This window comes from Pseudorasbora parva, chromosome 22, assembly GCF_024679245.1.
Source record: "Pseudorasbora parva isolate DD20220531a chromosome 22, ASM2467924v1, whole genome shotgun sequence".
Classification (NCBI taxonomy): Eukaryota; Metazoa; Chordata; class Actinopteri; order Cypriniformes; family Gobionidae; genus Pseudorasbora; species Pseudorasbora parva.
Window position 1 is genome coordinate 36,638,073 of NC_090193.1, and position 12,255 is coordinate 36,650,327.

Here is a 12,255-nt window from a genome sequence, read left to right on the forward strand (position 1 = left end):
TTAAAGAAAGAAGTTTACATTTTGGATACGTTTTGGATCTATTATTGGATAATCTAGCAAATGAAAACCCAAAAAGTTATAAACAATACTTTCTTTCTTTTTTTACATTCATTTTTTTTAATGATATATTAATGATGGTTTATGTTTTTCCTTTCCTAGATATCTAGAGAGCTGTGCGACATCTGCTCTGAAACGAAAGAGCGAGTCTTTGTCTATAGTTACTTCTTCCTCCTCTTCTATGTCTGAGGAAGATAAACCAGCAGCCACCGCTCATGAAGACACTGTGAACACAGATGGTACGAGTCCATTCAAACCCTTTCTGTATTCTCCTTAACCCTGGCAGTGACTTACCGTCTTTCCCCTGCAGAAGCTGCGCTGGAGGGCGCTGGCGTTTTGGACAGCCAGGTGTCTGCGGGTTCGGTCACGACTGCAGCTGTAGTGGGAGCGCCGCTCACAGACCTCACAATCTCCACAGAAGCCATGAGCGTGGTGTCCGTCACCAGTCAATGCAGCTACAGCAGCACCATAGTCCATGTACCGCAGCCCGAGTCGGGTGAGTTTACACGAACGACACATACAATGACACAAGAGGTGTTACTTTTTTAGGCAGATGACATAGTCCAGAAGCACGTTAGCCACACCATTGAACTCCTGTTTCTCATCCTCCAGAAGTCACTGCTTTAGAAGATGCTCCAATGGGTAGCGAGCCCGCAGACTCCGCCCCCACCCCTGCACGCCCTGCCCCCAACACCTCCTCATCGGATCAGGAGGAGTTACTCCTGGTGGGACTCACCAAAGAGATGCTGTCAGCTCACACCCAGAAGGAGGAGCAGCAGTTTGTCGACCGTTTTCGACATCGTATCCTGCAGAGTCCATACAGCTCCTACCTCCAGCAGGACAACAGCAGCATGGCCCATTCTCATCACAGAGGTGTGTATGGTAACCAGGGGGGGAGCTCAAAAAAAAACTTGTGTAGTTATTATTTTTTTATTTGTATTTAGTAGGACCCTTTTATGCCCCCTAGAAGAAGAGAAATATTCTTTTAGTCACGGCAGAAAATTTTAATTCAAAAACGTTCATTCTTCAAATATGGCGTATCAGTTGAAACATGCGTGTAGTAGCAATTTTACAAGTCCACTCGCACTAATGTTAACCTAGATAAATGTGCGCTGTTATATAGACGCATGTCTGTGTTTTTGTTGAGAGCTCGCTTACTGCATGGCATACAGGCGCCGGCGCGATCACTTGCATTAACTTAATTCTCCGTCACTTTTGGTCATGCATGTAAGAGTAATGCAAACTGCTCAACTGAATTAAATATAGGCAAATAAAGGTTCACTATTATGATTTATGGATTATTATTATAAATGTGAGTAACCGACTAATGGCTTAAATGAACGACTTAGTCGACTAGAACAATCTTTAGTTAACGGCAGCCCTAGTATTTAGAAAAATACATAAAATATTCTGTGTGTGGCTGATGCTAAAGACATACAAACCCTGCCTATAACATTTAGTGGAAGCACAATCTGTTTTTATTTATTTATTTGTCTTACCAGTAGATTGGCTTTGGCATCAGCAGTTGGAAAAGCTCATTTGGTTGTGCATTAGTTTAAACTACAACTTTTTGAGTTTAAAAAAAATAAGCTATTCTGTGCAATATTGGAAACTAACTGGCATGTTTCACAGAAATAACTATATCATATGGGTCTGCAGAGGAAAAATAGCCTCTTGGCTAATTCTGGCTTTTTTACTCATGTTTGTTCGTGTTTTTATGAAATTGCATTTTCCCCGTACAAATAAATTAATCTAATCCAATAAACTGTAGTATAATATTGTGTTGAGATCCATTAAAAGTCACTATCAAATGAAACACTCTTTCCCATCTGCTCTCAGGTGATGTTGTGCGGCCTCCGAACAAACACAAGCGTCCGAAACCAGAGGACTCATCCGACAGCTACGGCTCCCAGCCAGGCAACTACTGGTCGCTTCCCAGGCCCACAGGAGCGCCCCATTCCTCCTGGCCTTCGTCAGAGTCCTCTCAGCTCCCGCCATCCAACATCGGCTTTGTGCCACCCATGGCAGTGCCCATGCAAACGGCCCCTTATTTCACCGTTGGTGCGGATCAGCAGCCCATGGTGGTCCAGCCTGACCAAGGTCTCCAAAACCTCCAAACCATGCAGCCCATGACTCCCATGATGGTTGTCCTACTTCCTAGCTACCCCATGTACCCCGGCAACAATGGCATGTACCTCCAGGGGATGCCCGTTGCAGCGCCTGCAGTTGTTCCCCAGCCTCCCTTCAATATGAATGGCTTTGTCCCGCCTGGTGCCCACATGCCACATGGGTCTCCATTGCAGGGACACCCTCCAGGGCCCTCCGTCACGGGTGCTGGTATGCCAGCAGGTGCCTCCTCAGAGGTCGACTCCATTCCTACCCCATGGTTTGGGGAAGACCTGGATGCAGCACAGCCCACCGCGCTCTTCTCCAGCTCTCGCTCCAGCTCACCCATCCAGCTGAACTTACTCCAGGAGGAGCTGACCAAACCGGCAGAGCCCCAGAACAGTTCTGCTCCAGAGAGTCTCCACGAGTGCCACGCCAAAACGGTGAGCAAGTGAGAGAACCATTGAGAACTGGGTTGGTGTGGATACCCCACAGAGTGACATAATGGTTTCATCCATCTGAAACTATATTATAAAGTAATTTGGTCATATTTCTTACGACCTCATAGTAAGTTATGTCATTGTTATTAAAGGATAATGACATAATATTGTGTGTTTTGAAATACTTTTGTATTTGAATATATATATTTGAATATTTAAATATCTTTAAGATATTTATATATATATATATATATATATATATATATATATATATATATATATATATATATATATATATATATATATATATATATATATATATATATATATATATATATATATATATATATATATATATATATATATATATATATATATATAAAAAGACCTTCAGCAACCAAAGTGTTGTTTCATTAATTATTATTAAAAATAAAATGCTTTACAATATTAGGTAAAATATATTTAAAATCCAGGTAAAAGGTAATACTTTAATGTAAAAAGGTAAAAAAAAATAATGTGGCAGTTCCTTCAATCAATCAACTTTATTTATATAGCGCGTTTACAATGACGTTTGTTTCAAAGCAGCTTCACAGTGTTAAACAGGACAATATTGCAACAAACAGTTCCATAAGAGAAATAACATATTGTTGATGACATAAAATATTTCAGATTTCTCTTACATGAACTATTATAACATAATTTTAAAAAATATATAATAATAATATATATATATATTTATATATATATATATATATATATATATATATATATATATATATATATATATATATATATATATATATACATATATTTAGTACAATTTAAGTAACATACATTTAAAATCTAAATTAAATATAGATTTCAAATATTGAAATACTTGTAAAAGGGCCATGATTATTGTGTATTTTTGTTAAGAAGTTTTCTTGAGAAGCTGAAGTGGAAATGAAGTTGAATCTGTTTTGTCTGATCACAGGAAGAAGCTCCTGGCGAGTCAGGTAACCAGGACGGTCATTCTACCTCCAGCGAAATGCTTGACCAACTGCTACAGGAGGACGCGCGCTCGGGAACCGGCTCCAACGCCTCGGGCAGTGGCTCCGGAGAGTCGGGAGGCTCGCTGGGCTCCGGATCCGGACTGGGATCTAACGGAACATCCACCAGCCATACCGGTGCTGTTCAAAATCACTCGTCCATGACACTTACCCCCGGTTTCACAGCAAGGCTTAAGCCTAGTCTCAGACTGAAATGCATGTTTGAGCTCTTTTAACTGACAGCAACTTTTACTGACGTATTTTAAAATATGTCACTGCCATTGTTTTATCTCAAAGGCACACCAGTAATGTTTTATGCCATAAAAGCTACTTCGATGTCCTATTTGAACGAATCCTTCTTTAATCTAAGCCCTGTAAACCATTTGTGTGGGGAGTGATGCACTTCCACCACAAAATAGCATCTTTCTGTAGATGGTGTTGAGAGTCTTTGGATTAGTTTTCTAGTTTCAACTATGTAAACGTCTTCCAGAAGATTATTTTAATGAAAATTCAATGCAAAAATGCATCATTTACTAGCCCTCATTTTGTTCCAAACTTGTGCTGAAATTCTCTCCGGAAATTGCATGTAAATTTCACAAATGGTTACACAATGGCATCTAAACTGAAATTGTATTTTCAATAATCGTTGTTTGAAAAGTCACCTTACACAGTTTTGTATGACTTCCCTTTTTATGTGAAAGAGAAAATGTCATTAAACTGACCCGTGAAATGTCACGTTCACAGGCAGCAGCAACAGCAGCAAGTACTTCGCAAGCAACGATTCGTCGGACACGTCGCGGAAGGCGCGCAAATCCGCGGAGGCCCAGGAAAGGGAGCGGACCACCTTCAAGAAGCATGTGGACAACCCGCTGTGGAGCATGATCAAGCAGACGCCGGAGCCCGTCATGATGACCTATCAGATCAGCCCCAGGTAACAGACCCGGAGAAACTTCTCCCTAAACCCTTCTCTCCCTCTTCCTCTGAATCCCGGGTTCCCGCTCATTCTTCTGAGAAACCTGTGGGAAACGTGACATTCTGAGCATCTCTTTCCACAGGAGAAAGAGATAGCGCTGCCAGGCTCTCTCGCTGAGGTAGTTCTGATCAAGCTAAATGTCTCATTGCGCCGTCAGCCCTGAGGTAGGTGACTCTCTAGGTGACGGTACACAATGAGACCCGTGTTAAGCAGCTTGACAAGGTGGCTCGTTTTAAAAAGCACCTGTTATGGAAGGAGAAGATGGCGAATACGCCAGTCCAGGATGTTTTAACAGTATTCACATCAAAGCGGTGTGCTGTTGAGAGTCATCTAGCAATGTGCTTAGGCAGTGTAAGTGAGTTTTATTTTGTCCATGCAGGGATCAGGCCCAGGTTCTGCAAGAAGACCGAGAGAAGCTGCTTCTGATGCAGCCCATGCAGCCCTGGTTCACCCAGGACCAGAAGAAGGAGCTCGCGGAGGTTCATCCCTGGATCCATCAGCACACATTCCCACAGGAGATCGACACACAGGTCAGGAAATTATCATCTACGTCGGCATCAAACATATGTTCCGTTACAGATCTGTATATTGGCCATATTCATTTTGAGATAACGGGCTGCCTTAACAGAAGAGGGAGTTTCTCCTTGTGTCAACTCTAAGTGTCAAATGTTTCCGGTTGAATTTTTATCCTTATATAGCACTTTCTGGGAATATGGTTAAAAAAATTAAAGTGAAATGGGAAAATATAAATAATATATGTTAAAATTAGTGTAAAAATGTGTGTGTGTGTGTGTGTGTGTGTGTGTGTGTGTGTGTGTGTGTGTGTGTGTGTGTGTGTGTGTGTGTGTGTATCAGGGCCTAAAGAGACAATTTATGTTACTATATTAATTATTAAAATATTTAAGAAATATGTATTAAAATTCTTGGTAATATTTTTGAAATATGTATTTAAAATATTGTACTATAACACTTTACAATAAGGTCTCTCTTTTTTTTACATCAGTTTATGTATTAACTAACATTAACTTGCAATGAGTAATATATTTGTCAGTATTGATTTATCTTTTTTAACATTAGTTATTAAAAATATACCTGTTCATAGTTTGTTCATGTTAGTTCACAGTGCATTAACTAAAGTTAACATATACAACTTTGGATTTTAATGATGTATTAGTAAATGTTGATATTAACATTTAAGATCTGTTGAAGTATTGTTAATTCTTAGTTAACTAATATTAATAGATTAATCCTTATTGTAAAGTGTTACCAAAATATTAATATATTTGTTAAAAAATAATAATAATAATAAAAAATTGAAAGTTTTTTCAATTTTACAATCATTGTTTTGTAAATTATTCAAATATTCAAAAAAATAATTTTTTTAATATATTTTTAAAATATTTAAATGCTTAGCATCATATGAAATCTCTTTTTTCTCTTTTTTTTCCATATGTAACACTTTCCAGGAATATGGTAGAAAATACCACTTGATTCTGTTTTTTCTCTCTCTTTCTCTCTACAAAAAGTTGTTGAGGACTATGTTTTAATACGTAGTTTTCCTATAATTAATTTTAATAGAAGTTCATCAAAATATCAAAGGTGTTATTACCAAAATATGTAAACAATTTAAAATAACTGTTTTCTATTTGAATCTATTTAAATATGCTTTCTTATTCCTGTGATAAAGCTGAGTTTTCAGCATCATTACTCCAGTCTTCAGTGTCACATGATCCTTCAGAAATCAGTCTAATATGGTTATTTGATGCTCAAGAAACATTTCTATTTATTGTTATTTCTGTTCATTGTGCATCATCATGATCTCAGATTTATTTAAAAGACATTAAAAGACATCTTCTTTCAGGGCTGTGTGAGCTGTAACACCATAGGATCGGGTGAGAATCTTCAGACTGACTCCCCAAACCCTCCGACCCCTGACAGCTCCTGTCTGCCGCAGGACGCCAGACCCACCACAGACACCTGACAGCGCTCCGCTGCATGAACAATCAGTGCGACCGCAGGCCCTGCTGGACCGCCGGCTTTCTGGGACTCCGTGATGCCTCTGTTTTCAGATGGGCATCCTAGGACGGGAGAGACGTCTGTGTGCCACTCTCTCATAATCCGGCACGAAGGCACCAAACGAGGCGAGGCCTCTGCACTCAAACGAACCACGTCAGAGTGAGTTTGCACTCTCGCAGGAGATGGACCGTTCCACGTGTAAACAGCGGTCATCACATGACCATGCATTTCTCTCTGCGGTTCTCTATTACACAGTCCATGGACCCAAACAACTATGAACATTGGACTCTAAATTGGTAGTGATGTCAAATTCACCGGTGTAGTTTGTATTTTTTTAGGCGTTTTTTCAAAATGTTTTTGTCAATGTGTCCTCTACTGAATCTTGCAGGCTCATGAGGTTTTATGATCTCCCAGAAGTCCCTGTAATCAGTTTCTAACCACTTGTGCAAATGTAAATGTCCCACAGTGTCGCAGCATCCTGTTCAGTTGCTGAAGAACATTAGCACTTACCACCAAAATCTATAAAGCGTCTATGAATGATATTTGGACCGGGTTTTTCTGTCCAGAGCTTTACTTTACTGCACTTCATCTCGAGCGAGTTTTCTGTTTAGTTTTCGCATCGAGCTGGGATGATATTCTGTCCTTATCGAATTCATCCAATCCAAACGGATCATTTGAATGAGGCCTTAAATCAATTTCTCTATCAGTGTTGTTACGCCCCGTGTGTTTATTCATTGTCTCTGTTCTCAATTTCGAATCATATATTTTCCACCATACTTGAGACTGAAAGATGTCAAGCAATGTTTTACTATAGTATAAAACTCTTAAGTTATGGTGTAATGACTAATCTAAAGATAGACATTGTTCTCTGTCTGTTGGGTGGATGGTTGAACGTGTACCGGTGCGCACAGGAAATCTAACAAAGGGTGTCCAGAAAATATATAAAAAACGAATTAATAATCATAAATCATATCACATGATTTTATTACGAATCATAATGAAAATGTTTTATATATATATATATACACACATTAATAATTAAAAATATAAAAATGTATACATTTTATATAATTTTTTATTATTAATGTGTATATAGAATGTTTTTTTGGGGGGTGAAAAGTATGACCATTATGATTGTTGGCCTAGTGACATTTTCATGTTTCAGAGAAAACTCTACAACCACTTACCCGTTGTAATGCAAAAATAGCAGTGTAACCTGGATGGCTCTAAAATGGTTTTAAATGTCTTAATTGAGATATTTTGTTCTTGCGAATTGAACATGTTTAATGAGGAGAGAACCCGTCTATATTTAATATTAAATCCATCATAAAGCATCCTGAAAGACCAACTCATTGCAGCGTACCGTACGATTTTCAGCAAACCTCGTTCTTGTCTTATTATTTATTGCTCTCTATTATTGACGTGTCGTGATGTCACATTAGACGTAGTTTCTTTATGGTTTGTAGGTTGTTGCAGAAACAGAGAGACCTGATTATTGACCCGTCAGTCTGTACCCGACAGGAAACTCCTGATGTACAGTTTTGTGATCAAAGATATATTTTGTACAGTTTTAGTAAGAAAACAAATGTAAATATCACTACAATGTATTTTACGTAAGAAATGTGCAAAATACAATGAAATGTTTGGAGAGAAAAAAACATTTGTTTCAAATTCAGGGAAATATTTTGACACGCCGTGATAACTATGAATAAAAAACCCACAATGACTTATCCCTATTTCTCAGTATTTATCTACTTTTGTATTGTCACTTTTAATGGTCTAAAGTTTCATGTGGACACGACAACATCCAAAACCTTGTTTCTTAAACGTATTTACTTTATTTACATCAAAGCTGAAGAGCAGGTATGTACAAATAAATCATCAGCAATTTTTCCTACAAACATAAATATTTTTTGTGTGCAAATTTAGTGCATCAGGCCCACAAAGTTTGTGCACAATGTGTTTAAATTACAGGTAAAGCGCATGAGAACACACAGCTCTGCGGGAGAAGAAGTGTGTGAGATGAGATGAGTGCATGTGTTTTCCACTGGCTGATTCAGACGCAGTATTTCCAGAAACATTCGGTGTTGCTTCCGCGCTTCCGGTACTGCTTTCTGCCACCCAGGAAACGACTCAGAGGATTCAACAGCGGCTTTTCCAGCAAGACCTGAACCACAGACGTACGTAAATTCATTTAATTAAATAAAACTTGTCTTTTGATATAATGTTGCATGATGTCATGGATTAATTAGTAAACGACTCACTTCTTTTACAGCTTGACTCGGCACAAATCCAGCTGTTCTGAGGCCTGTGAGACAGAAGAATATAAGAGCACAAGAGAGTGAGTTACAGTCCCATCTGTGTGTTTAAGTCACTGTTGCTGGATCAGTGTAAGAAAAAGGGGTGACACTTTATTTTACAGTGTCCTGGTTACATAGTAATAACTATATATTATGCATAATTACATGCAACCAACCCCTAGTCCTCCTAACCCTATATTAGTACATGTAGTTAATTGTTATTACACGGTACTTAAATGTATAATTACACTAACACGGACACCTTAAAGTAAAGTGTAACCCTTAACAGATTTGCTGTTTTCTGCAATCTCAAATTGCAGTTAATGCATGAACTAACAATGAGCAATATGATTTGACAGTATTTATTAACATCACTTTTGAAGAATTTTGGGTCTTTAAAAGTCTGTCACCCTTACATAAAAATCAGAGCAGAACGTCTTAAATTCATAAAGTCATGGCACTAAATGTTGCATAAAAAAAATGTATATCACCCTCAGTATTTTTGTCCTGTTTACCAATACAAATATCTAAACATCTTTAAATCGTAATACATTTACTTGAAATGCAAATGTAAAACGTCTAAAAAGTCTTGAAAAATTTCTCAAAATTGTGATATAAACTTGCAATGTGAGTTATAAAGTCCAGCTCTGAGGAAAAAAGAATATTACTTAAAATTGCAAGTTTATATCTCACAATTTTGAGAAAATTTGTCTGAACTGTGAGACAAAAAAAGCGCTGCGATAAGAAGACAGTTAAAGGGATTTCCACATATTCTACTGGGAGCAGAGCAATTCAAGCTGCTGCTTTGTAAAATTATTAATAAGTAATGGATATATTTTGGAAGTTATATATTCAAACACTGCAGTGTTGCTAATAACTCATTGTGTTCCTCCCTAGATTTAGAGAACATATTAATATTTTTTGTTCCCTTCAATTTATGATTTTACAATACTTAGTCTTTAAAAGTCTTAGATTTACCTTCAGAAAAGCTGCAGAACACCCTGTTAGTAAAAATGTTCATGTTAGTTCATGGTGCGTTAACTAATGTTGTGATCTTAAAAATGTTATTAGTGAAGGTTAACATTATCTCAGATAAATAAATGCTGAAGTATTGTTCATTGTTATATTAACTTAATGTATTTAAATGAATAGTTCAGGCATGAAACACTATTCGACTCGAATGATTCTCTTGATGAAAGAGACCCCAGTAACCTCACATGCATCTCTATTCCAGTTTCAGAATGCCTCAATTTGCACTGAGATTGCCAAGATACTGATACTGACTCCATCTTTTCTTATCAAAGTCTCCTGAGATCATATATGATCTGAGATTACTGTATGCCAACTAACTCTTAACCACTGATCTAATCTGTGAAAAGCCAGATCTAAGCGACGAGGTGGTCCTGTGGGTTGTCTGTATAAGTAACCGACGGCTCACCATCACTGCTGATGTCTCCGGTGACGAGGGACGGGTAACCGAATCCTGCGGCACTCTGGGACAGATACGCTTGTTCAGAGTAACTCAGGTCTTCTGGACTGAGCGCCTGCTCCTCTTCTACAAGAACTGCAGAAGAAACTCCAGACAGATAACACACACTTGAGTCTTGAGGAACGTTTATGAGCTCTTGTGAAAAAGCAACTTTTGGTATCTTGTATGCCCAGACTACTAAAACAGGTTGCTGAACATAAGACAGGGAACACTGTAAGACATTTCCATTTAGACAAACATTAATGTTAATTTTATTGATGTATTTTTTTGTTAATAACTTATTCATAGTCTTATTAAACAATGTATTTAATCTACTCCGAATATTTAGTTTTTCTTTAGGTTTAAATGAAAGATTTTAGATTTTCACGTTATCATTTTATTCTATTATTTACATAATATGAAAACATTTGACAATCTAAAATTTCATTAATTAAATATAATCATATTATTTATTATATTAATTATTACATTGTTCTAAAGTTTGTTTGTACGATTTTGAAAAAAGTAAATATATATATATATTTGAACGTTTTTTTAAAACCTTTTGAAAATTCAGCTTTGATCAAAGGAATAATAGAATTAAAAAAAATGTTATTTTAAAATGTTTATGTTCATGTGTGTATGTATATGTGTATGTATGTATGTATATATTATATTATATATTATATATATATATATATATAATATAGATGAACATAAACATTTTAAAATAACTTTTTTTAAATTATATTATTCCTTTGATCAAAGCTAAATTTTCAGCATCATTACTCCAGTCTTCAGTGTTAATTTATATTTTAGCATATGGAGCCCTTTTTTTGATCTTTCCAAATGAATTGTCATTTAATAGATGCTTTTATCCCAACTGACTTTCAGTAGGCACAAGTTGCCAAGACAATGAGAGTTGTCAAGTCTGAGACCTGAGAGTTTTTTTGAGGCTGTTGAAGGAGAGCTGAGAGACTCACCGGGCCTGGCGTAGGTCATCTCCGCCGGATGGACCACCGGATGCCCCAGCAGAGGCTCGAGGACGATGAGAAGCAAAGCAAAAGACAGCAACAGTTTACACATCATGATGTCTCGTAGACACACACACACACTCTTCCTTGTGCGACTTCAGCCAGGAGATCTCGTCTCAACGTGTCCGTCTGTTCCTGTCCTGGACTTTTATACCCTCCACGGGCCGTGTCATCTCCATCTCATCACTGTCCTCGTCCCCACCTTTTGCATATTCTGTGCTTGTAAATTCACAGAGGATAAATTAATGGATCAATAAAACTGAAAGACAGATGCGGGTCTGTGCGTCAGGGATAGGCCGCTCTATTTTAGCAGCGCGGGATGTAATCCAGACGAGTTCATAAATCCCAGCCGAACGCAGGTGGGAAACGCTACTTTGTGTTAGAGTTTGCTGGATGGAGTCGGCCAGGCAAGATGCCCGTTTAATTCATTTATTTAAGAGGCTGCTGAGATTTATTTCATATGATGCCCAGTGCGGTCACTCAAGTGTATTTTTAGAGACTGAAACGGGACAGATTGGAAATGGTAGACAGAAAGAGTGACCAATATTCTTAATGGTGTAAATAAAAAAATGTGGGAGTTATTCTGGCCTCAGAGCTGCATATCATGTCAATCTAATTTATTAGTCTGAGTGATAGACACTCATCTATCTATCGGTCTGTCTGGCTGCACTATGACTGAAGTATCGAAATATTTTTAGAGCCACTGTGTAAATGAAATGTCCAATTCTACCTATTTAAATGTACTTTCTACAAATGACCAGTTGAGTAGGCATAGTATATAGGCCTAATGTTATAAAACTGTTTAATACAGCATTAAAGGAATGCTACAAAAC

General features: G+C 37.6%; 2 protein-coding genes across 9 annotated transcripts in view; one reads left to right on the forward strand and one right to left on the reverse strand.

Moving 5' to 3' along the window:
• per3 (period circadian clock 3) overlaps positions 1-8,350 on the forward strand; it is a 31,050-nt gene extending 22,700 nt beyond the window's left edge. For 4 of the 6 annotated variants that reach the window (XM_067432087.1, XM_067432086.1, XM_067432085.1 and 1 more), the window contains 8 exons: positions 160-296; positions 368-553; positions 670-930; positions 1,897-2,606; positions 3,577-3,769; positions 4,376-4,562; positions 4,984-5,134; positions 6,466-8,350. In XM_067432087.1, the coding sequence (XP_067288188.1) occupies positions 160-296; positions 368-553; positions 670-930; positions 1,897-2,606; positions 3,577-3,769; positions 4,376-4,562; positions 4,984-5,134; positions 6,466-6,585 (1,945 nt within the window). In that variant the 3' untranslated portion in view covers positions 6,586-8,350. Of the gene's footprint in view, positions 1-159; positions 297-367; positions 554-669; positions 931-1,896; positions 2,607-3,576; positions 3,770-4,375; positions 5,135-6,465 lie in introns of those variants that run through there. The other 2 variants (XM_067432089.1, XM_067432090.1) reach the window with 2 other exon arrangements.
• A 194-nt stretch (positions 8,351-8,544) lies between these two features.
• Positions 8,545-12,136, reverse strand: uts2b (urotensin 2, beta). Of its 3 annotated transcripts, none has more exons than XM_067431270.1 (4): positions 11,372-12,136; positions 10,359-10,484; positions 8,885-8,928; positions 8,545-8,787 (listed from the first exon to the last, which is right to left on the reverse strand). In XM_067431270.1, exons 1-4 carry the CDS (start codon positions 11,475-11,477, stop codon positions 8,677-8,679), a joined length of 387 nt encoding a protein of 128 aa, XP_067287371.1. In that variant the 5' UTR covers positions 11,478-12,136; the 3' UTR covers positions 8,545-8,676. The 3 variants fall into 3 exon arrangements, with proteins under 3 accessions (XP_067287371.1, XP_067287370.1, XP_067287369.1); XM_067431269.1 differs by having other exon boundaries at positions 10,359-10,496; positions 11,372-12,121; XM_067431268.1 differs by lacking the exon at positions 11,372-12,136 and having other exon boundaries at positions 10,359-10,720.
• Between the last annotated feature and the right edge of the window lie 119 nt (positions 12,137-12,255).